Source organism: Brachionichthys hirsutus, chromosome 11 (genome assembly GCF_040956055.1).
Source record: "Brachionichthys hirsutus isolate HB-005 chromosome 11, CSIRO-AGI_Bhir_v1, whole genome shotgun sequence".
Taxonomy (NCBI): Eukaryota; Metazoa; Chordata; class Actinopteri; order Lophiiformes; family Brachionichthyidae; genus Brachionichthys; species Brachionichthys hirsutus.
The window spans coordinates 1801690-1825182 of record NC_090907.1 but is presented as its reverse complement, the minus strand read 5'-3'; the positions used below and the strand labels follow the sequence as shown (position 1 = coordinate 1825182).

At 53.2% G+C, this 23493-nt stretch overlaps 2 protein-coding genes across 2 annotated transcripts; both read right to left on the bottom strand.

Annotated features, from left to right (window-relative positions):
- Positions 1-988: 988 nt before the first annotated feature.
- On the bottom strand, positions 989-5181 carry LOC137901273 (transmembrane protease serine 2-like). Its single transcript, XM_068745289.1, has 13 exons — positions 5167-5181; positions 4945-5071; positions 4047-4139; positions 3844-3957; positions 3378-3501; positions 3190-3300; positions 3063-3106; positions 2772-2934; positions 2516-2688; positions 2205-2297; positions 1951-2093; positions 1687-1839; positions 989-1122 (listed from the first exon to the last, which is right to left on the bottom strand). Exons 1-13 carry the CDS (start codon positions 5179-5181, stop codon positions 1105-1107), a joined length of 1371 nt encoding a protein of 456 aa, XP_068601390.1. The 3' UTR covers positions 989-1104.
- A 445-nt stretch (positions 5182-5626) lies between these two features.
- atm (ATM serine/threonine kinase) lies at positions 5627-23333 on the bottom strand. Its single transcript, XM_068745255.1, has 62 exons — positions 23262-23333; positions 23044-23162; positions 22619-22764; positions 21998-22162; positions 21706-21871; positions 20876-21114; positions 20512-20681; positions 20277-20440; positions 19817-20188; positions 19553-19738; positions 19377-19478; positions 19067-19295; positions 18842-18973; positions 18630-18755; positions 18466-18552; positions 18189-18375; positions 17921-18114; positions 17763-17842; positions 17527-17682; positions 17369-17444; positions 17102-17244; positions 16895-17024; positions 16621-16782; positions 16363-16538; positions 16029-16272; positions 15801-15916; positions 15589-15760; positions 15298-15497; positions 15049-15223; positions 14770-14928; positions 14565-14697; positions 14383-14478; positions 14138-14309; positions 13902-14046; positions 13670-13846; positions 13386-13563; positions 13216-13321; positions 12991-13149; positions 12793-12898; positions 12610-12698; positions 12411-12513; positions 12161-12309; positions 11979-12083; positions 11781-11900; positions 11479-11713; positions 11206-11376; positions 10898-11017; positions 10401-10618; positions 10120-10327; positions 9898-10023; positions 9670-9810; positions 9343-9481; positions 8562-8644; positions 8274-8414; positions 7582-7698; positions 7345-7494; positions 7107-7269; positions 6933-7019; positions 6707-6821; positions 6319-6382; positions 6091-6233; positions 5627-5996 (listed from the first exon to the last, which is right to left on the bottom strand). Exons 1-62 carry the CDS (start codon positions 23331-23333, stop codon positions 5816-5818), a joined length of 9285 nt encoding a protein of 3094 aa, XP_068601356.1. The 3' UTR covers positions 5627-5815.
- Positions 23334-23493: the final 160 nt, after the last annotated feature.

Genomic DNA, 23493 nt, shown 5'->3' with positions numbered 1-23493 from the left:
GCCGGCGGAGAGGAGGGCGAGGCTGAGCCGGAACCAGGCGTCGGCCGAGGCTGGATTACCCGTCGAGGTCGCAAACGCATCGTGAAGGAAAGAGACTCCGCCCTGAAGGTTTAGCCGAAGCTCCGAGCGCATCTTTATTCGCACGCACGTGATCGTAGCGTGTTGCAGGCAGACGCCGACGTTACTCCACGGACTCGATCCCAGAGGGGGGGTCCAGTTAGTCGGGCGTCTTAAGGCGTCTGAGCCCAAATGACGGAGCGGCTCCTCATCCATGACGCCTGATGAAGGGTGGAGTCTCTTCCTTGCCGCCATTCGGGACGCTTTAGAGCTGCAGGTGACGTTTCTACGCAGACTCTGTATTAATCTGGTCCCTGTGCCTTTCCGTCGTCGACGATCCGCTTCCTGCCGGTGTTTCTGCGGACCTTATTCAGCGCCGCGCTCGCTGGACGCCGCCACGCGTTTACAACACGTTTACATTCCCCGTCACGCCTTTGAGTCGCAGCTCACTTCTAACACAGATTGCCTTGCAGTGTTACAGTTTGAGCTGCTCTCTTGTTTCAGTCGATCAACAGTGTGATGTAAATATTATGATCAAACTATCTGCTCTGCAATTTGGTGACATTTTGGCTTTTTTTCTGGCCATTTTTGTCCGCTGCACATTTTACATGAACGCTGTGGTGTCTGATCACCAAAGGAGTTTTGACACGTTGGAGACGTTTCTTGGGGTTAAGTTATCTTCCAATAAAGCTTATTGAGCTGTTAGCGTGTTTACGATAGTAACATCTATGCAACGAGTGAAGCTGCAGCCACGCGTCTCTGTAAACGGTAAAACAATCTACGGTACGCTGGAGTCTTTGAATGTTCCTTTATTTATGTGTATTTCTCTGTGCCAAAACTAAAGACCATCTCAAAGTTGTTGATCATCGTTTGAATGAATAAATATTACTCTTTGTCAAAGGTCTCGTTTTTTTTTATCAATAATTCAATGGAATAAAAGCATAATGGAAACAAACAGGTATTAAGAGGTCGTCTAGGGGACGAAGGTAATGAATTACGTTGTACAGATATTTGTATATCAATGTTATTAAAAATAAACATCTTTGTTCAGTCGTCTTGATGATTCTGTAAACAGAAACATGGACAATTGGAGCGACATCCAAAGCTCAGGGTTAACTATAATGGAAGGTAAAACTACATTCCGTTGCTTGCTGCGAGACATCAGGTCATTTTTATTTTTTACCAAAACGAATTGAAAGCTGGAATATCTGCATGTGTTCTTTCAACAAGTTTTGATTCCCTAAACATTTTGACCCAATCATCGAACTTGCAGGAAATTTCAACTAAATCAAGATTATTTTTGGATAGACTATTTTTATCTGAACAACGATGAACCCAACCAGGTGGGACACCAATAAAAAAAGAGGCCAAAGATAAATTAATCCATCTTGAGACATTATTTAAACAGAATTAAGCCTTTTATAGGATTAACTCAATCTAAGCACAAACATGTGAAACATGATTTAACATCCAGCCCGTCTGGAGCACCAGACAGATTAACTTTACATCTGTTTGCTTCAAGATGACCGGATTAAATTAAACATTATTAATTATCTGGGCATAATATAGAAACCCTGATTTCCTAGAACTATTTACTTCTACAATTATAATTAAAAAATTTTTTTTTACCTTCATCTGATGATAAATCCAGTCCAGGAAGTAGGTAACGTTGCCAAAAACACCTGGTTTGCGCCTTACAGCGCAGTGGTCCCCCCAAATACTGTCCCCTACGAGCCACCATAGTCCGTCCTTGAGGGACACCAGAGGACTTCCGCCATCACTCTGAAAGAAACAAATTCAACAGTGACGTCACAGCCCTGTGAGGTCACTTCAGATGAACGCATTTCGCAGCAGATGGTCGTAATTAATGTGCAATAAAAACATTTGTTTTACGGCGCATGCTTTTGGCTCCGCCTCCGTCTCTTTGGCGCACAGCATGTCACGTGATATCCTCCCGCCGTAAGCCACGGTGGCGTTGCAGTCCACGGCGTCCGCGATGGAGACCTGATCCCCCGTCAGGTAAAGACCGCCAGACCCTATCGGATAAAAGACGACCGATAAGCGAGCGCCATCTGGTGGAGGGAGGATGCTGCAAGCTGACAGCTCAAAGGATGACTTCTCTTTCTCACCTCCGTTCCCACTCCCACGGTGGGTGAAATGGGTCACCCATCCCCTCCGGTGGTCGGTGAGGTTTAGAGCAGCACTCGGGAGGCACACCGGTCCGATGTGACCGGACGCTCCTAAAGGAAAAGGGCACATCTGTTATTATAAGAACACAAAAGTAAAACCCGACTTTATGTGAAAAAGACCGTTTTTTACACTTCCTGTCTGTTTTAAATGCAGGAAAGGTTAGTACTGTACTTCAGGTTTGTCCCATGAGGGGTCGCCACTTCACCCTAAATAACATTTAAAATAAATATTTGCATAGTTAGAAAAATATGGGAACTCGAAGCACCACCTGTGAAATCCAGAGGTTTGGCGAGCCTCATCAGAGCGATGTCGTTCTTGCGAGTGAGACTGTCAAAGCCTTCGTGGGGTATGATCAGACTCACGGGGTGCGAGGGGTTAAACAGAGTTCCCAGCGGATCCACTATCCCGGCGTACGCCGTCCACTCTGCAGGGTTGGAAGTCCTGCAGACGAGAGAAAAGGCAGACCCCAGATTCAAGCTGGGTCGGATCGCAGCCCGTCCCTGAGATGAAGGTGAAGGACTCACCTGGACACGCAGTGTGCTGCAGTGACTGTCCAGTAGGGGGAGATGATGGCTCCGCTGCAGCGGTGGGAGCCTGCAACCTGCAGGCTGACCTGCCAGGGCCAGGAGCCCAGAGAGACCCGCTGGCTCCTGTAGGCCCGGCTGGAGTTCACGCCGCGCCCACAATCTGAGGGCGGTCGGTGTTCGAGAGGAGACAGTTAACCATCAAACTGTGGAGCAGATCCGGATGCAGCGAGGAATCCTCTGGAATGCCTTGGAAGTTGATTTCTGTTGTGTTTAGGATGTCTGACGTACCAGTACAATGTAACGTCACCACAGTGTTGTTGGGACAGGTTCTGCTGCAGGTGGGGACAAAAGAGACGTTTGAGGTGGATTTAGTTATTATTAATTCACTCCTCTTCACCTCCGGCGGGTCACGAACCTGAACTCAAGCTGCTTCAGCACGGAGGCCTCGGGGTTGAAACCCGGCCTCGCCGTTAAGAACCCATCAACAGATTCAGCCTTCCTCTGGCCTGACCGAAAATGTGTGCCTCTGTAAAACCAAATACATTTTCATGTTTAACGCGTAATATTCTAAAATAAATCTAAAGTAGCGGTGAATCACCCGACCTGCTGTATCCGATGTGCCGGCAGGCTGCCTTCCCCTGCTGCTCGGTCCAGCCGTCAGAACAAACCGTCCTCCAGTTGCTACCCGAGTAGATCTGGAGAACAAAAGTTGATCCGTGCAGCCGCACTGAACAGAACAATCCAAGTCAGTGAAGAACGATTGATCTACCTGCTCACTGCAGATCACAATGTCATCTGCAAACATCATAATCCAAGGGGCTTCCTGTCTCACCTCATCTGTTAGTCTATCCATCCCCAAGGCAAACAAATAGGGACCCAGAGCTGACCCCTGGTGCACTCCCACCTCTACCCTAGCCCCCTATAGTTTCCACAGCTCTGTATGTATCTGATTTATTAGACATATATAGCAGGGTGTCATCTGCATAGCGATGATAGCATATATAGCCGAGTTAACAGTTTTTAGGTTTGATTAGTGTTTCTCGTGGCGATTGGACGACTGCATCTTTACCACAGTCAGCCTCATCCTGGCCTGATGGACAGTCGGAGACGCCGTCACACCACTGGGATTCCCACACACAGCCTCCATCTCCACACTGCCGCCCGTGGAGACAGGTCGAGGAACCTTGGAGATGAACACAGGATGTGTCGACTTTACGTGAAGGTTGTATTAGAATAACTACCGTGGACAGTTTGGATCAATCCTGAACTCACAGTAATAACCGAGGAGGATTCCAGCCACCAGCAGGAGCAGCAGCAGGGAGAACACGGCGACCTCGGCGTACTTGGCGCACCTCTCTTTTACATCTGGTGGGAGGATGCACACTGAGACCGGGAACACACACACACACACACACACACACCCGGCTATACCCACACCGATGGTGTGCCATAAATAAACCCTTTAGATTTATAACATTTTAAATCATAGGAAACATTAAATAATTCCATACAGTACCTGGAATTTAAGCATAGAAAAAATATATCTTCCAACCTCATCCAAATTGAAAATCGTAGCACATTGCATAATAACTGACGAGCAGAAACGACACAACAGCCTCATGTGATGCATTAATAGTTTAAATATGATGAGGATGACCCAGTTTTCTCTGCATTTTTGAGTTAATCTGGAACTCCAGAATTTAATAATGAGTGTATTCTCATTTATTTTGAATAATCTGGTGCATAAACAGCGGACATTATGCAATTCATGCATAAAGGAAATTATTCAAAGCCTACACGCAATGGCTTTCACCTCCGCCAAGGCAGAAAATACTCAAAGTCAAAGTCATACTCAAAGTGAATCAACTCTGATTCACTTTGACTTTTCATGGTTGGTGTATAAGAGACCAAGAACAGTCTAGAACCTTTTGATGATGATCCAGATCACCATGTGGACGGAGTAAATCCAATTAGGAGGGGAACGAGCTGCTTGGGGGAGGTCTGCGCTCTCTCTCAGGGCTTTTCTAGTTACATTATGAGCTAATTAAAGTACTTCTAATACTTTAATAAACCATACTCAGTGGGGTAAAGGCCATGTGTCACCACTGTGCTTTTCTAGTTTACATTAAAATCGTGCCATTGCGTTGTGAATCACTGAAGACCGGCTCACCTTTGCGTCCGGGAATAGAGAAGCCGACCTCAGGTGAGGGTTTCGGGCTCAGATGATGAACGTACTGAGGCTCGTCTTGTGATCTGCCGGCTGGAGGAAGCTTCCTCTTCTCGCCTACGTTCAGATACTGACGGCGAGACAGAAAGTGTGTAGAGTATCTAGATATTTATTTATACGTGTAGGTACTTCTGTTCTAAGAGAAAAAATTAAAAGGCAACTCACCGGATTGGTGCTCATTTTCTCTTTAATCTTCCAGTTTTCTGATGGACCAGCAAAAAGAAATATATCTCCGAGACGATGGAACGCCAGACGGATCCTTCCCTACTCAGTCCCGTCTGATCGACCCTGCTCTGCTCTGCATCCGCCCCCCTGCCCCCCCCACCGGTTTTAAGTTCCCCTCCTACATACACACGTGCAATAAAGGACCTGGTCTAAACATCCCACCGGCGTTATCTGCTGAAGTGTCAGTGTAGTGAGTGAGTATTTCTACACCCAGTATGCAGGGGAGTAGTACTTCTCCACACACGAACTGTATGCAGACAAACACATCAAGCTTCAATAGAGTCAATGATTGACAGGAAATGGCGCGAGCGCATTTAGATCTGTAAATAAACGGTTAAAGCTCAACTCAATTTGAACGAAACCGGACTTCAGGCGAGAGGCTGATTCATTTATTGACGCCTGGAATTATTGCAGCTTTATTTACAGAGCAGAAACACAGAATATGCACCGAGCCGTGTTAGTTAATGCAAAAAGAATTAAACAAGTAAAAGTGAAATAAACCTGTGGAAGGACTTAGACGAGCGTTTCTACTGCTAATTTGTTGAAACGCACATATCAGGAAGTGACCTGCCCCGCCCTGGGGAGGGCGCTACACCCAGGCCTGCCAGCCCGGGAAGACCCTGCTGAGGTTTTTGGGGTCCATGGCTTGCTGGATCAGGAGGTTGACCTGCCCCCCGACGCTGAGCACCGTGCCCTCCTCCACCCCCTTCAGTTTCTCCTGCAGCCTCAGCAGCACGCGCTCCGCCACTTTATTGACGCTCTGTCTGTCACTGCGGTGGGGGGGGGGGGGGGGCGGAGACAGGGGGAGGAGGTAACGACAGAGGTTCTAGAGAAAACGCGTTCTTGTCTTCCGCTCTACCGTACCTGGATTTCGGGGGGTTGTCGATGTCGGCCCCCCCCCTGGTGGAGGGGAGCGTTGCGTTGAGCTCCTGCTGTTCGTCGTGCTGCAGGTGGAAGGCCTTCAGCGGGTTCATGGTCCAGTCAAACAAAGGGTCGTACAGCAGCACCTGCACAACACACACACGGCACGGTGCTGGAGCGGGGGGGGGGGGGAACGCCACGGCGGGGGCTGGGGCGCCTGCGTGATCTCACCTCCACGATAGTGAGCAAGGCTTCCTGAGCGTTCCTCATCACCCCCATCGTCTTCTCACAGCATCTGCAACGAAAACACGTGAAGCTAGAAAAGCACCCGGAGAGCGCAGACCTGCGCCAAGCAGCTCAGCTCATCACCGTCCTGCTTTTATTATCTAGATTATGTTCCTTAACCATGAAAACAAACCTGGATTCACATTGAAATCATCATTAGTTTAGAGGTTATTCCCTAAAAGCAACACTTTCAGGAATGGCGGTTTCTCCTGGATCTATAGATCCAGAGCTTCTGAAGATACACCAAATCCTTTTGCTAAATTCCACAGCGATTTGGAATTTAGCCTTTAGCTCTCGTTGCCTCCTTGGTGGAGGAAACGCAACCCCTCCTCACCTCCTGAAAACTCCCTCCACCCCAGTGATGCCCATCCCGTCCACGATGTCTCTGGACAACCTGAAGGGGACCGTTTCAGGGGTGGGGAGGATCTTCCCTTGCTCAAACGCCACACCTGAGACAGCAGGATCATAAAACCACAACAGGAACTTAGCAGAAATTCTTCTTTTCATTCCTCCCACGACGGTAGAAGCGTCTCGTCGCTGAGTCGCTCCACGATTCGTACCTAAATCGATGTGAATCAGCTCAGCGGTCTGCTCGTCGATCAGGATGTTCTGGATGTGTCTGTCGCCCAGACCCACGATGTAACCCACTGAGGACGGAAGACAGGAAACGCGTTTTCTGGACACGGCTCTGACAAGGGCCCGATAAAAAGCCAAACATCCGGGCCGGCTCGTACCGATGGACGAGGTGGCCACGCTGCGAGTGTAAGCCAGGCGCTTCTCCATCCACACCGCCGGGTCCAGGAACCGTTCCATGAAGAAATACCTGAAGACGGGCCGGAAGTTCTTGCACACGTCGCTGTAGGCCTGGAGCTTGTCATCGTGCGTCCTGGTCGGCTCCTGTGGAGACGAGATGGGGATGAACACGCGCCTCTGATTGGACCTGCAGGCTCGCGCTGAAACCCGGAGCGGTACCATCATCCTCCGGCGGCAGCCCACGTTGGTCCAGTCCTGAGGTCTGAAGCGTTTGTGGGCCCCGTCGCTCGGATCCACCAGAAACTCCCCGATCGGAACCGTGCCGGAACACCACTCCAAAACGCCGCTCAGCTGGGAGAACGGCACCACCTGGCACACGAAGCAGCGACGGCCATTTATGATCCGCGCCGGACGGAAGCGCAGGGGTCCTAAAAACAAGATGACGACGTGCGTAACCTTGTATCTCCGGATGTTGAGCTTCCTCTTGCGCGTGTCCGTGTTGCGCTGCAGCAGCAGGGAGCACATGCTGAAGACCTGCTGCATGACCGCATCCTGCCGCAAGTCGTCCTGACCCTGTTCACAACGAGAGGGCAAAGGTCACACACCGACGGGTTCGTGACATCATCCTCGCTCTGCCTCCAAGGGCCGTACAAGTTCATGAGGCGGAGGATTCCTGCCAATCGATCAATGCTACATGCTAGCGTCGACGAGACACGCCTCGCCCTTCATCCCAGGTTTAATTTAACAAGAATTAAGTTACTACAATCACAAATTGTCACCGTTAATGATCATAAACGGTGTTGTCTCATCGGGGTGAATGATCAGCCGTTAAGTGTCTGACAAACACGGGATCGATCAGGCGCGCCTCTCATCACGCCGCTTTTGTGATCTTACAAACTTTCCACTTGTCCCAAACACAAAAACAAAGATTAATCATTAGCAAATGGAAAGCGAACTGAAGTGGGAAGCGAGCGGCGTTTGTTTGGCCGGGAACACGGCGAGAGAAAGGAAAGTATTTACACACACGTATTTACACGGATTAAAGGGACACTTGAAACGCCCGCCCACTTTGCCGGGGATTAAAGGGACACTTGAAACGCCCGCCCACTTTGCCGGGGATTAAAGGGACGTTTGAAGCGCCCGCCCACCTTGACCAGCTGTCTCCGGCTCTTGCCGTCGGAGCCGATGCAGTCGATGATCTTGGGCAGGTTGACTCCCCCGACCAGGCGATACTGAGGCACGAAGGATCCGATGGTCACCATGTTCTCGTAGGCGCCGGACGGATCCACCTATTCAGACGATGATCGAGTTCGATTTCTTTTATTTGTTTAAGCGACGACAAGAACATCCGCCACGTGAGCCGATGAGCGACTCGAATCAAATCGATCGTGCGCTTTTGTTTCATCGATAAGAAGAGAAGTTCCTTCGCTCTTCACCTTGACCTCCATCGTGGGGATGATGACCTCATCCAGGTCTTTGATTTGCATGATGGGCTGGTCAGCAGGGATAGGAAGGGCCTCTGTAAAGGATATAGAGTACATTCATTAGAAAATGATTTCATATGCATTCAATATTTAACTTTTTACAGTGTTTTTACATTTTCTTAATTTAAGTTCATTCCGTAATTTAACCCCTAAAACAGAAACGCATCATTCCTTGGCAGTAGTTTTTATTTTACGTGTTTTAAATCAAGTCTGGGTTTCCCTGCTTAGGCTGCTGCCCCCACGACCCGGCCCCGGATAAGCGGAAGATAATGGATGGATGGATGGATGGTGTTTTAAATCAAAGCAGAACCCTTAAATTATAATGTCGAGTTCTTAAAATTGAACACCTATAAGCTTTATAAGGTCTATAAATGTTAACTTATTGGATTTTATAAAAAAGCCAGCTTTATTAATTATTGGTATTGCCCTTTTTTGTAATTTAACTAATTGATCCAGATATGTTTAGCAGGTATTTCCCCAAGATAAATATGGTAACGTCAAAAATGACAATTTACTTCTAACGAGCTGTATATGACACGTGCATATACGAGATGTGATTTCTAACACATCTGATGATCTATAATTACCCCCAAAAATGTTGTTACATAAACCCAATTCTATTCAGGCACAGTTTAATGCACCGTTTCCAAAACTCCTATATTTTGATCTAAACATTTCGTACGCTGATTCAGCTGCTTCCACTTCTACTTCTGTGTTCTCTAATCCGACTCACTCTTCACAGTTTTGTGTTTGCTGACATCCATATAAGCCAGCGTGATGTAAGCGTCGCACAGACGAGCCATCCCTCTGATCATCCTGCTCTTCTTCTGCTTGACCGCATGAATGAGCTTCTGGGCCACATCGGAACGTTCCTACGATAGAAAACCCCCGTCAACAATAATAACAAGGAAGGAAAGGCAGAAGTGTGTTCTCTAATATACTAGAACGCGCTCTAGGATGGATCTGATTTGGGCCGAATCATCCAGTCCTGCTCACAAATGAAAACGAGTCGCGTTGAAGCTACAAGAGAAAGTGAATAAATCTCCAATGAAGGTCCCACCAGGTCGAACTGGGACGGCTGCTGCGGAGCGGTCCGAGACTCCCGAGCCCTGATGAAGTCCTCGTCTTTGTTGGCGTTCGCCAGGGCGAAGATGATGAAGAGCGTGTGGTGAGGATGCTCCAGGCAGGCTCGGCTGATCAGCTGGAAGTCAGAGGAAACCAGACAAGCAGCATTGGCAGAACTCTTTCCCGTCGCACGCATGACGTGGAGGTGGCGTGTTTAAGTTACGTCGCCGAGGACGTCTTGGAAGCCCGTGTCCTCGGCGGCGCCGGCTGCCATCCTGGTCCCCATGCGAGCAGCCAGCTGATACATGAGAGGCAGGAACTTATGGGACGGAATCATCTTCACTCCTTTCTGGGAAACACATCGGATGCAGTGAGCGAACGCCCCCCCCCCCCCCCCTCCGTTCGGGTTCGGGGCACAAACAAGCAACGGGAGCCCGACGCCGACCTTCATCATGTCATTGACCGGCTCGACGCCGGCGTTCTCCAGCCACAGGGACGCCAGGCGGAACACCCACGTGTCGTGCTCCTCCCCTTCCTCCAGACACTGGATGTAGTTCTCCACCGCCTTGCATAAGAAGCGCTGCCGGTCGGCCTGCAGGTTGGACAGCGCCTTCTGGTCCAGCGCCAGCTCTCTCTTCACCTTTACTGTGTACCTGTGAAGTCAGAGGAGTTCAGCCAACGCTCACTTTACCCCCCCCGCCCCCGCCACGCTGCTAAAACCCACACCTGTTGGACACGTTATGTTCCCTCATCAGCTCCACCTCCTCCTTGGCCTTCTCCAGCAGAGCCCGTTTGTTCTCGAACTCCGAGGACTTCATGTACTTATCGATGCTTTGGCACTGCGCGTCCGAGAAGCGGGCCAGAGACAAGAAGGCCTCCGTCCGCTGACTCTGCAGCCTGGCGTCCTGGCGAGCCGTCGATTCCTCCTCGATCACCTCCACTGCCTGCAGGACGGCGCGGGATGAGAACGGCGCCCACGTGAATAACGGTCAAGCTGTCCACATGGGCGAAACGTCCTGAGATTACATAAATCACGTCTTCAGGCCTTCTCCTTATTGATCTAGGCATAAAGAAACGACTCGTGCGTGTGTGTGTGACTCTGACTCTCGGAGTGCTGTACGTGCACGAATGCGATCCGTCGGATTAAACGAAGGTATGGAACCTGCGATCGGAGTTTGCCTGCAGGATTGAGATGCTGGAGGTCGCTCGGCTCTTCCTCTTACCCTTTCCAGGTACTTCTCCAGTATTACTCCGGGGCTTTCCAGGCAGCTCTCAGCCAGCCAGTTGCCACACAGCCTGAGGCACTCGGTGTAGACCGGGACCACGGCGGGGTTTAAAGTGCACTGGTCAACGGAACACAAGGTTGATGATTGATGATTAGAGTAATATTTTGTTTTTTACTGTGACAGGAATTCTCAGAATTCAGTCAAAATGAAAAAAAAAAAGAATCCCGATCTCGCAACAACAACAAAACAACAAAAAGCCGATTTAGAATCCAGATCCGATCCGATCCGGCGTGCTGCCGCCCCACCTTGTCTTCCATGTGGTTTATCATTTGTCTCAGACGGCCCAGGGCCAGCCCCTGCTCTCCCTTTGCCCAGAACACCCTGGCTTCCTCCAGTTGCCATGACGACACGGCGGACGACGCCCCTGGCCCTCCGTCGCCGTGCCGCTTCATCTGGAAGACCGCCCGCTCCGCCAGCTGCACAGGAAGCACAACGCAGTTAGGACAAATCCAGGCGGAAAATAACCAGACCGTGCGCACACACACACACACACGCGCACACACACACACACGCTTTACCTGCGTGTTCCCAGCCTTGCACGCCAGTCGGCAGAGCTCCATGAGGTGGTCGGTGAAGACGGAGCCGAGGTAGCCGGCGCCGCCGCCGTCTCCCAGCCTGGACTTCAAGGCGTGCTGGGCCGCGGAGCGAACCGCCAGGATGGGCTCCACCAGAGAGAAGTCGCTGTCGGCGAGCAGCCGGGAGTGCTGCCGCCACTCAGATGAGACTCTGCTCAGAGTCTCATCTGAGAAGGGCCTGCGATGAGAATGCAGGAAGTCAAGTAACCCTAACCCGTGACCTCAGAGAAGAGACAATATTTCACCTGGAAAAGAGCTGTTTGACACTCTCCAGCTCCCTGATGCTCCGCAGGTTCCTGAGCGCCGGGTACAGAGAGGACACGGCCTCCAGGCTGCCCCTGCACAGCGCCTCCACCTGCGCACCCCTGTGGACGGGCGCCGTTAAGCCACACGGCTGACGTGGAGGCGAGACTCGAATTGTGCGTCTGAATGTCTCGGCATACTTGGCCTGTCTCATCGTTTCGTCGAATACGGAGAACTCTCTGTCCCGCAGCGCTTGCAGGGAGGAGAACACCGATTCGTGGAAGCCCGGTTTGGATGCGTCGTTCCTGATCAAAGAGATATCAGACGGCGCCGGCGGCTCTCAGGCGGGTTTACGGCCGAGCTCTGTGGAGCAGACGCTCACCTTGACGACAGCTCGCAGTCCCACTGGGCGTTCCTCCAGGCGGCCTGAAAGCGGAGCTCCCTCAGCTCGCCCCCCCACTCCAGCCCTTCGCTCTCCAGCCCCCTCATGTAGGTGGAGAGGATGCTGCTCAGCCCGAAGTTCTGCAAGCCCTGAAGAGAGAGGAGAGCGTCTGCAGCAAATAGCCGGCGTGGAGCGTAACGCTCCGACCGTCTGTGCCTCCCCGATGACATCACGATTATCATTCTTTCACCTCCACGATCCCGACCTGACGCGCGACCTCAGGCAGAGTCGTGTGGAGGTCGTACGACATCAGCGCCTTCCCCCACATCGCTTCGTGTTCGTAGGTTCGAATCCTACAGCGCCACGGGCGAACGCAGACAAAGGTATGAGGGACGACGTGAAGGACGGCGAGCGCGTGTGCCCGTCTCGGTAAAACACTCTTAGCCGACCTCGTGAGCGGGCTGGTCGTCGTGTCCCCGCCGCAGCCATAAAGGCTGTCAGGCTCGCCGATGCTCCGGTACGCCTCGATCAACAGCTCCTGGGAAGGGCAGCGATCAAAGGGGGGGGACAGTCAGCGTCCCCGTCAGGACGTTTAAGATGAGGACGTTTCCACGAAACAAAAACCGCCCAACCTGCAGGCTGACGGTGTCCTCCTCGTTCTTCTCGCTCAGGCTGGAGACGGTGATGGTCTGGCTGCCCTCTTCAAAAGCGAGCCTCCGTGTCGCTCTGGACTTGGTTCTGTGGATTGTTTTTTATATATATGGATGAACTAGAAGAGCAAACACAGAGGAAGAGATCCTGGAATGTCGTTATAACAATGTCCTCCACACCTGCGGGTGTCCTCGACGTCCGCCCTCATCTTGTCCATGTAGATCTCGGTGTACAGCAGGGCGGTGAAGTGGGCGGAGCAGGACTGGGCAGCTTTGGCCACCTCCAGGTAGTTCAGCTCCAGCCAGAAGTTGGAGTCGCACACCGTCCCACGGGCGCTGCTGAAGAGTCGACGTTTCAGAGGAACTGGAAGATAATCTGAAACACTCCGGATTAAAGGAACTAACCTGCCGGCTTCCAGCGGCCTCTGCTGGCGCCTCAGGTAGTCGATGACGGCGAGCATCGTCCGCAGAGAGGACTTGTCGTACACGCCTTGGCTCACGGCGTCCGACTCTGCGAAGACGCTGGAATTGTCACCCTGAATTATTACCGCAGCGCGTCAGTCGCTCAAACGCACCGGAGTCGCAGACGAGGGCCGTGGCAGAGCGGCTGGAGGCCTGAGCGCCTCTGGAGCAAACGCTGAAGAAGTCCTGGAAGTGGGAGGAGAGCGACTCTCTCCACCGCCCACCGGGGTCGTCCAGGAGGACGGCGTGAATGATGAGAGGCAGCAGCGTCTGGCAGCAGTCCACCCACACCTGGAGACGGTGGGGGGGGGCGGAGTCGGGCCCAGAGGACGGGTTTAAATGCAGCTGGAGACAAAATGGGGACACGCGAGGACGATGGCGGCGTCCGTGCGCTCACCTGGCACAGCGGGCGCGATAGCAGCAGCGCCTCGCTCCTGACTCCTCCGCTGTCGATCAGGGCGGAGCACAGAGCTCTCAGCCAGGCTCCGTGAGTTCCCGGCGGTCGAATCCAAAACCCCCGACTCTCCAGCTTCTCTCTGGCTCCCGAGCTCGCCTCAACGGCCACGGCGGCCACCTGATCGGGCGCAGCGGTCAGCCAGCGCTGGGCGGACCGGCGGTCGCTCACCCACCGTGGTGCTCTTGGCCTTCCTGAAGGGGTTGAGGTACGCCAGCAGGGGGTCTCCTTTGTCCTTGTGCTGCTCCCAGAAACCCACGCCGGCCCGAGTGGCGAGGACGCTCTTAACGCACCGCACGGCCGCCTTCTTCACCTCGATGCTGCCGAAAACCACAGCACAGCGGGGAGGAGTCAGCGAACACCGGCACAAACCACGCCCCCCCCCCCCCCTCGACCGCACGTCGATCGTACCGCTGCTGAGTGAGCCCGTCGTTCATGCAGCTGAGGACGATGTAGAGACGCTGCAGCTCGGCGGAGGCATACAGAGACGCGGCCTTTTCGTAGAGGGGGTCGCTGCCGTGATGCAGGGCGATGGTGGAGAAATCGACGGGACCCAGCTCGCCCAGACAGCCGCCCGCCGCCTCTGCGGGAAGACGTCTGCGGCGTCAGAGCTGAAAGCAGTGCAGACGCACCCGAGGAGCGGCCTGATGTCGTACCGAGGATGTGGGCTCCTCCGGGGTGGTTGGCCGCCATCTTGCTGAGCTGCAGCAGGCCGAGGACCAGCTTCACCAGAACGCTGCCGGTGGGGTCGGCTACAAAGAGGGGGGGCAAACGCAGGACGGTGAGCCCAAAAGGGACGCGCGATGCAAAACTATTCAACCCCCCCCCCCATCCGTACAGTGACACTCTTTGAGCAGCTCTCGGATCTGTCCCTTGTTTCTGTGCAGCTGTCGGGTCAGCTCCTTCACACCCGCGAGCCGGGTCAGGGGTAAGGAGTCGCAGGAGGTCACCGACAGGAAGTGGGCGATCTCCTAGGAGAGAAGCACGGGCTGATCAGCGGAACGCGCCGAACGTGCCGCGGCGACACAGAAAGCCATCGCTACCTGTCTCAGCGTGAAGGTCCCGGCGCGGTATTTGAGCTCGTGCTGCACAGATCGCAGCTCTCTGAACTCGGGCAGGTCGGGAAAAGGCTCCAACCCGCTGATGGCTTCTTTGAGCTTCTGTTGGTTTTCAATGACGAGAAACCGCAGAAGACTGAGGACCTAAAAAGGTGTCGTAGAGGCACAGCGAGTCAGATCTGAGGCTCGCCGTGAGTCATGTGACTGAGTCAAAAAAAAAAGAACGTGTAAATCAGGCCGGTCTCAAACTGAATCCCGTCTCACCTGCCGTGAAACGACGGGCTGGCTGGTCACCTGAGCCGTGAGGGTCGCGACGATGACCTGCAGGTGGCAGTCGAGAGCGCCATCGCAGTACTGCAGAGCCGCCCGGCACACGGAGGTCAAGAGGTCACAGCACAGGGCGATGCTCCGGCCGTAGACTTCCTCGCACTGAGCTGGTCTGAGCGTCAGGCAAACACACGCGGGTTCAGCCGAGCGGCGCCGTCGCGCCGCGGCGGTTGGAGCGCCACCCACCTGCCGTTGATGCGGTGAATGAGCGTGTAGATGATGTCTCGGAGGACGAAGGCCCAGGCGCCTCCCAGGCCGTCCTTCACCTCGCCGAGCAGCAGGTTGACAAACAGGCGGTACATGAGGAGGATGCGATGCCGCTCGTAGCCGTTGGTCGTCTCCGCCGCTCGTTCACAGACCGCCAGCAAAATCCTCTGGATAGAAATCTGCCCCCCCCCCCCCCAAAAAAGGGACGGTGTTATACAGGCCAGAGAAGCCCCCATAGTCGCGAAATCAGCGATGACGCTAACATCTTACGGGAGTTTTGGAGAGAATGGTAACCAAAGACTTGTGGGCGGCGCTGTGGCACTTGCTGAGGTAGTCCAGCGTCGCTTTAATGACCGTGGAGTTGAAGTGTGGCGGGTTCGGGGCCGGATCCAGTTCTCTGAAGGGCAAAAGGGAGCAAATTAGGGGCATAAACTCCTCATATCTTATCTATACAGGCGGATACTGGTGATATCTAAAATTACCCAATAAAACACTTCAGGTCTCCTTCGTCCACTTCGGTTCCGCTCCCTTCATACAGAGTCATCAGCAGCTCCACCACAATGTCCGCCAGGTTGGCGTGGATCAGGCTGTCGATTTGCTGCGGACAAAGCAGAGTCCATTACTTTATCTTCACGATGAAACGATTCCTTCAGATCATCGCCGGCTCATGTGATCTCATTTCCCCTGATGCCGTCCAGCCGGGTTTTTACCTGCTTGCCCAGACACTTGGCGTCTTTCAGCAGGTCGTACACCTTGTGGGCCTTTTCTCGCTTCTCCGCCACCCGCGCGTCCTGGCCAGGCAGGGCGAAGTACGGCAGGATGTTGACCATGATCTTGGGGAAACAGTCGGCCAATAACTCTCGCCAGTCCTTCTGGAGATACTCGCCGATGGCCTTCACCTGCTTAAAGTCATCCAGGAAGACCAAGTGGGGGATCAGCACCTGATAGGTGGCGCTGCGAGAGGAGAAGAGGCGACAGGGGGGGGGGGGGGTGAGCGGTGAAGGTAAGGCCATTAGGAGGAGAGACGAGAGCTCTTTGCCTCACTCATAGAACTCTTTGACGGTGTCGTGGTCCAGGAGGCCGTAGGGGAACGATCCCAGAGTGTAGCGATCATCGGATTGTCCCTGCGCGAGCCACTCGGCTACCAAATAATACAGGTGAGCGCTGACGAAGGCTTTCACGCTCTCGTAGCCCAGAGCTTCGGATACGCTGCCGAGCGTCTGCAACAGAGAAAGCCTCGTTCGTCCTGTCGTGACAACAGAGCCATCCATTTTCTAAAGCCGCCCTCCAGCAGCCAATCACCTTTTTAATGAGCCGCTCCTCGATGTCGTTCTCCTTGTAGGACTGGAAAAGGGCAAACAGACACTGTTTTTCACAGACGGGGCTGCAGCACAGCACGACGGACAAGCTCTTCAGCAGCGTGGCCTTGCGGTTGAACGGCTCGTCCACCGCGGCGCCGCTTCCCTGCGTGGGATCACGCAGAAACAAGAGGCATCAGGAAAGCGGAAAAAGGTCCCTTTTCGTTTGAAATGAATAAAAGCACGACCTCCTCGGCAGAAGAAATCAACATTTCCACACTTGAACCCACCGGGAGCCTCATTCCTTCCTGGGCCTTGAGGTAAACACTCTCGAAAGCCGCCTGCTGGTGTTCGAGCGGCAACATCTTCCCCTTATCCGGATGCTCTGCTCTCATCTCCAGAAACAACCTGCTCATGCAGGAGGATGACGCTGATCATTTTAGGATCCCGCTCAGCGACTTGTCATTTCTCGTCATCGGCCGTACCTCTCCACCGACACGGCAACCAGCGTGCGGACCTTGTGATGGGCGTCGGCGAGGTGAGAGGGAAGGATGCGATGCACCGGGGCATCTTCCTCCCCGTCGGGTCCTCCGATGCTCAAAACTGCCCATTTACAACAAGGGTCGGCCTATCAGAAGCGGGGGGGGGGGGGGGGGGGTTAAATTCTTCCAAACGAGATATTCCACGGACAAAGACCCGGCGAATCAAACATGGCGGATCACGTGACCTCCGGACGGTCTCTGAGCGCTTACCTCCAGCAACGCCACCAGGCAGCGCACCAAAGCAGCCCGCACAGCGACCACACATTTCCCCGTTTGGCTCAGGATGCTGAAACGCAGCACGGAGTGAAGACATTTCAGGACTACGGAATGTCTCTCAGACCAATCCGGCCGGGAACGGTGCCACTAACCAGAACCCAGACACCACTTTCAGCAGGGATCCCTGAACGTGCCGCATGTCCTCCGGAGCATGGCGAGTTTTCCCCAGGCTCCTGATGGAGGGCAACAATCCCAGCAGGACCGCAGCACAGATCTCTTGGTCATAACGGTACAGAGAACACAGATCCCTGGAGACGCACGTTTAACACGGATCAGGTGGGGGGGGGGGGGGGGAAGCATCAGAGACAGTAACAGAACAATCTCCTACGCCAAAGGACGAAGCAGCAAATCGAATTCCTCCGGAGAGAGCGAGTCCTCGACAGGAAGCTTCTTCAGCAGGACGAGATACTAGAGGAGAGACAGACGTTACTGCGCGGCGGCGGCGGCGCCTCCGTCCCCGGCGGGTCCGCCGCAGCCGCCACCCACCATCTGGAGGTGCAGGGCTTTGCTGAAGTCGATGTGCTCCAGCAACAGGAGCAGCTTGCGGCGCACCTCGCGCGGTTTGAAGAGCAGGTCGTGGACCGGCTGGACAGAACCGCATTCACACAGGAACTCCAAGGCGGCGAGGAAAGCCAGATCCTGTTGGGTCAGGTGATCGTCTGCCAGCAGACTTTTTGCACCTGACGGGCAATAATTGGGTTTAAAATGTTCGATTAATCAGAAGAGGCTCTGATTGACCGAGATCTCTTCTTACCCGGCCCGCGGGACGCATCGCTGGCGTCTCCCTTCTGTCTGTGGGATCCGCTGCCGCTGCTGTGGGACTCGTTTCCCTCGTCAAACAGGTCCGCGTCATCGCCCGGTTGGATTTTCGACACGTCCCAGGTTTCATCCATGTGATCGTCTTCGTCCGCAGCACAGACTCGATTGGAAACGTTACTTAGCTGAAGAGCGAAGGGGAAAAAGATGAAACGTTTGTTTGTTTTTTGTCCTCAGACATCTCAAATGTGCTACATTTAAGATGCGTCTCTCACCAAAAGTTTGCAGATCTCAGACAGTTCGCCGAGGAGACCGGCGGGCAGGATCGCAATGAACAGACTGGAGGAGCGAGAAGCTTTATCCTGCAGAAGAAAGGAGAAAATCTGAGTCGTCTAGATGCTGAATAACTTCGGTATCATCCGTGGTCCCGTTGTCTCACCTCGTCTGTCCTGCTGGCTGACTGCGTGCAGAGACTCATCACAGATCTCAGCGTCCTCACGGCACCTTCCTCGGACAGCCTCACTTTCACACTCGAAACGAAGCCGCTGAACTCCTGGGCCAGCGCCTGGAGACAAGGACACGCCCACCATCGCCAATGCTCGGATGATCCGTCTGCAGTGTTCTCCGGCGCATTCGGACGCATTCCGGTACCTTGGCTTTCGTGAGGAGCGGTGAACAGCACGCCTCCCCCTCGGTCAGAATCCCCGTGGAGACGCAGGCCGCTGAAACAGCGGTCAGCAGGCGGAAGCAGCGCACCAGGCACTCCGCTGGCGTGGACTGAGACTGTGGGAGCAATCACAACAGAGCACGCTTTTATTTTTGTGTCATGGTGACGACTCGGCAGACGCATAAACAGAGTATTGGACTCCGACTCGCATCGGGAGAGTAGCAGCCGAGCAGGGTGTCGGCAACACAGAGCAGGGACTGCTCCAACTTGTGTCTCAGGTCGGGGGCGTCGGCGAATTGGCCGTCGGCTGCAGCCCTTCGCGCCGCCTCGTCCGCCCCTCGCCTCGCCGGCGGCAGCGTGTTGAAGCTGAACTGCAGGAACAGGCTCTCCATCTCCTCCAGGCCGTCTTTGGGTGCGGCTTCTTCTTCACAGGGGGCACTTTGAAAAGCAAATGAGAACTAAATTAATTAATTAAATTAATGAAAACTAAATTAAAGCCCTCCGGATGGTTTCCTTCACCTCTCTGCTCCTTCAGCGCCGAGCAAAAACTTCAAGCCGGCTCGTGTGTCTTTCAGCGTTACGGAGACCAGGATGCTCGCTACGAGGTTGGAGGGAAAGTCTCTGCACACAAGATGAGAATAAAACTTCACATTTACACGCGTGAAGTTTAATATTGCTAAAGCCACGTCACAAACCTGCAGATGACGGGGTGCGGCCTGGAGCTATCCTCCACCTCGTCGCTCTGCTCGCTCATCAGCAGCCAGGCGATGAGGGACTCCTTCAGGGTCGAGGACGCGGGGAGATCCCAGCCCGAGCCGGAGACGAGGCGTTTAGGTACCGGACACTGTAGCAGAGTCTGGGCCAGACAGAGAGCGGCACTCCTGTGGGACAGAGGCGGTCACCGACGGCCGACGGGCTCCCGGCACAAAGAGCTTTTAACGTCAGACGGCGAGACTCACCGAGACGGTTTACATGCCGACCCAGAGAAGAGCTTCCAGAGCTCCCGGTCCAGACTGACCAGCCCGCCGTGGATCACGGCGCTCAGCAGGTCGAGGCAGAGCGCCTCCGTCTGTGGCGAGCTGACCCCTCGCACCGCCAGGGCCCACACTCTGCCCCAAAGCCTACCCAGCTCCGCTTTGTGGATCCGGGCCCTCTCCGGATGCTGGACCTGGCACCGGGCCACCTCCCTTAAACAACGCAGCACGTACGGGCCCCTCTCTCCCCTGCGCCGCTCTGCCAGGAGCTGGAGCAAGACGGACAGCAGCGGGAGCAGCTCCGGGCTCGGCATCAGTGACGGATACTTGGAGGCGAGCGCCGCGGTGATCTGCAGCCTGGGAGGAGGAGATTTAACAGGAACATCGCCGTGACCCGAGCTCATCTCACAGATCCGGTGAGGTCAGGTTCCTGTGCCTCTCATACCAGGGTATGACATCGAAGTCGCTGCGATGAGGCTGCAGACGGTCCCGGAGGACGTCCCAGCCCAGTTCGACCCGCCGACGTTTGCTGGCTGCTCCGCAGGAGGGGCTTCGGAGAGAGGACTGGACCGCCTCCGGGGCGCGGCCGTCGTCGCCATCAGTGAACAGCTACAGTCAGAACACGGGATTAGATGAAAGAACCGGCGCCGTCCAGACAGAAGGCCGTACGGCAGACGGACCTGGTGACAGATGTCCGCCGTGAGCTCGACGAGATCGTCTTTGACTGCGATGTGTCGGGTGCCCGTGACGTACTTCCCTCTGCTGCCTATATGGCTGATCTCACCGATTAAGGCCTCGTACAGGTTGTACAGCAGACTCCTCCACCTGGTCCAGTCCTCAGCATGAGCGCCTACAACAGAAAGCAGAGGCCAGAGTAAGTGCTTGTTTCTTTAAAGGACGTACCTACCGTTGGGAACGTTTGAGATGAATTATTAATGCAATATTGACCTTACTTGCAGCGAGTTGGGAGCGATTCCCAAGTCAGCGTAAAGCCTGCCATGCAAGGAGAATAAGGAATGAAAACGGGGGGGGGGGCGACTCTACCTGTATCTTGCGTTTTGGCTCCTTTGGGGTGGTGAGCACAAATCTGCAGGTGAAAGAACTCCACAATCTCCCGTTTGAGAGCCGCACTGGGCCTCATATCCTCCCAGACGTGCAGAACAGGAGACAGAAGCTCCTCCCCCAAGTGGCAGACCCTCATCCGACAGTTCGTGGCTGTGGATCTCAAGAAGACATTGAGAGCAGCGATGAGGTGCTCCAAAACAGTCCAGTGCTTCTCCTCCCTAGACAAGAAGCAACAAGCCATGTGTCAAACTCAAGGCCCGGGGGCCAAATGTGGCCCTCCATGTCATTTTTTGTGGCCCGCCAGAGATGCGCGCAGACATTTGTTTTTGTAAAATGCTGCTCACATTGTTGGTTGTGCTGCAGCTCCGCCCCTTTTAACTGTGACAAAGTCGAGCAAAGTCGACGTAATAACTTGTATTGGATTATATTTTTTTCTTTCTTTTTTTCTTTCATATTATTTACTTGAATAAGTTTTGTTTGTTGATCGATCTCTCCTGGATCGTCACCACAATGTAATCCGTTCGTGGTAACATTCCCGAAAGGCGTCCGTCAAGAACGTTTTTAAGTTCAGTTGCTAACAGACGCCGCCGATTGCAGCAGTAAGCTATCCAGATGTAACGTTTGCAACTTAATTAAGTATATAGTAGTAATAAGTAATACATACAGTTGTTGAACAGCACGCTAAGGAGAGGTTACATTTATTTTACATTACAGTTAGTTACATTTACACTGTGTTACGGTCACAACCGGCCCTTTGAGGGCAACCATAATACCGGTTAGGGTTCGGGTTCGGGAAGAAAAGACTTCACCTGGCATTTAGCAGCGCTTTGGAGAAGAAGGCGAACAGAGCGTCGCTGTAGCCGTCGGTCTGCGCGCAGCAGCCCTGCACGACCGTGTGGATGACTCGGCTGAGGAGAACGCGGTTGATGGACCTGGATGCAGAGTTGAACAGGTCGCAGAACAAGTCCAAGAGTTCTAGGGATCACAGACACGGACAGAAAAAGGGGGGGGGGGGGTTCAGTTAAAGCGATTTCGCAGCAGGTTGCAATGCAATGCTAATAGTATTAGCGTCCTCTCATCTAAATATAATTTCCTACTGACTGTGCCACTGCTGCAGAGTGACGTCACACCAGTACTTGCGAACAGAGAGGATGTCTTTCACGAGGAGGCTGCTGTAACCCTCTCCGTACGCCGAACAGCTGTATGGACTCTGCACGACGTCCATCACGTGTCTCAGCAGCTCGTTGCACTTCAGGCGAGGCCCGCCTGCAGACGGCGAGAGAGACACGATGAGGGGACGGCGTTCGTGATTCTGACTTCTGCTGAGACGAATGAGCCAGGTGAAACGTCATAAGATATTTGCCCCCCGCCGAGGCCAGGCGGAGGTTACGTAACCGCCGGTGTTACCGCCGAATTTCAGCTGGATCAGATCCAGAGCGGAGTCAGGAAAAAAATAGTTTATTTTAAACATTGAAAAGTTGAAAACCCCATTTATGGATACAAAAATCTGTTAGAAATACACATCAAGTCCAATTTAGAACCTTTTGATGCTGATCCAGATCACCGTGTGGACGGTGTAAATCCAATTAGGAGGGGAACGAGCTGCTTGGAGGAGGTCTGTGCTCTCTGAGTGCTAAGGACATCCCTACGTCTAACATTTATCATTTCACTTTAAGCTGCATTATAACTCATAAGTGGAACTTGCAAAGCTGACGTGCTCACGTTTGTTTGCATGACAGATGAAATACTTGATCAAGCTGCACATTTGGGCCATCTTCTTCTGACGGGTCGCCAGCGTTGTCGCCGTAACGTTGGATTTACTCGATTGCATACTCTCAGTCTCCTTCTGGACATAACGCTGCAGAGACCTGATTTAAAAATAAAAAGAAAGTGTGTATGCAATGAAGATTAGGACGTTCTTTCAGTATTTATCCAACCTATTCCTCATGCAAGAAAACAAAACTTAAAGATGCAAAAGCCAGCAATTACGTTCTTAGCAGTCATCCTGAGCAATAATTCTCAGATGTGGAAGTCAGGTTATCACAAAATATTCTCTCCATACAGATATATCTACAACCGTTTGAAAAGAGAAAAATCATAATGAATGGTGTATTTAAAATATGTACATGTACACTGAGGGAGAATACCTGAACACAGCATCCCATGTGAGTTGCTTGGATCCTTTAGATTTCAGCCCAGATGTGCGATCCAACTCCTGCACCACTTCTGAAGTTCGAAGGAGCTGTCTGAAGCGCTCGGCTTCTTTCTGCAGACATGAAGAGAGCGAGTTTAGTATAACTTTATACTAAACCCGCTCTCTTTCCTATGCAATCTAATTTCATTGTAAATGTTCAGCTCTGATCACCTTCCTCTCTGTAGCCTTGTCACTCTCCAGGCCTCTGCAGCAGACCAGGAGATCATGGAGGACCAGACTCATTGTATCTGGAGGAGATGAAGTGGGACTACTTTACCTGCAAGGACAAGTGTGTTGTTATTCTTCCGCATTACGCCCACGCAACAATCAGAATTAGCAACTCTCTATCCCAGGTTCGCTATCAGTTAGCACCTACCGGAAGCATCCTGGTCGTCATGCACAC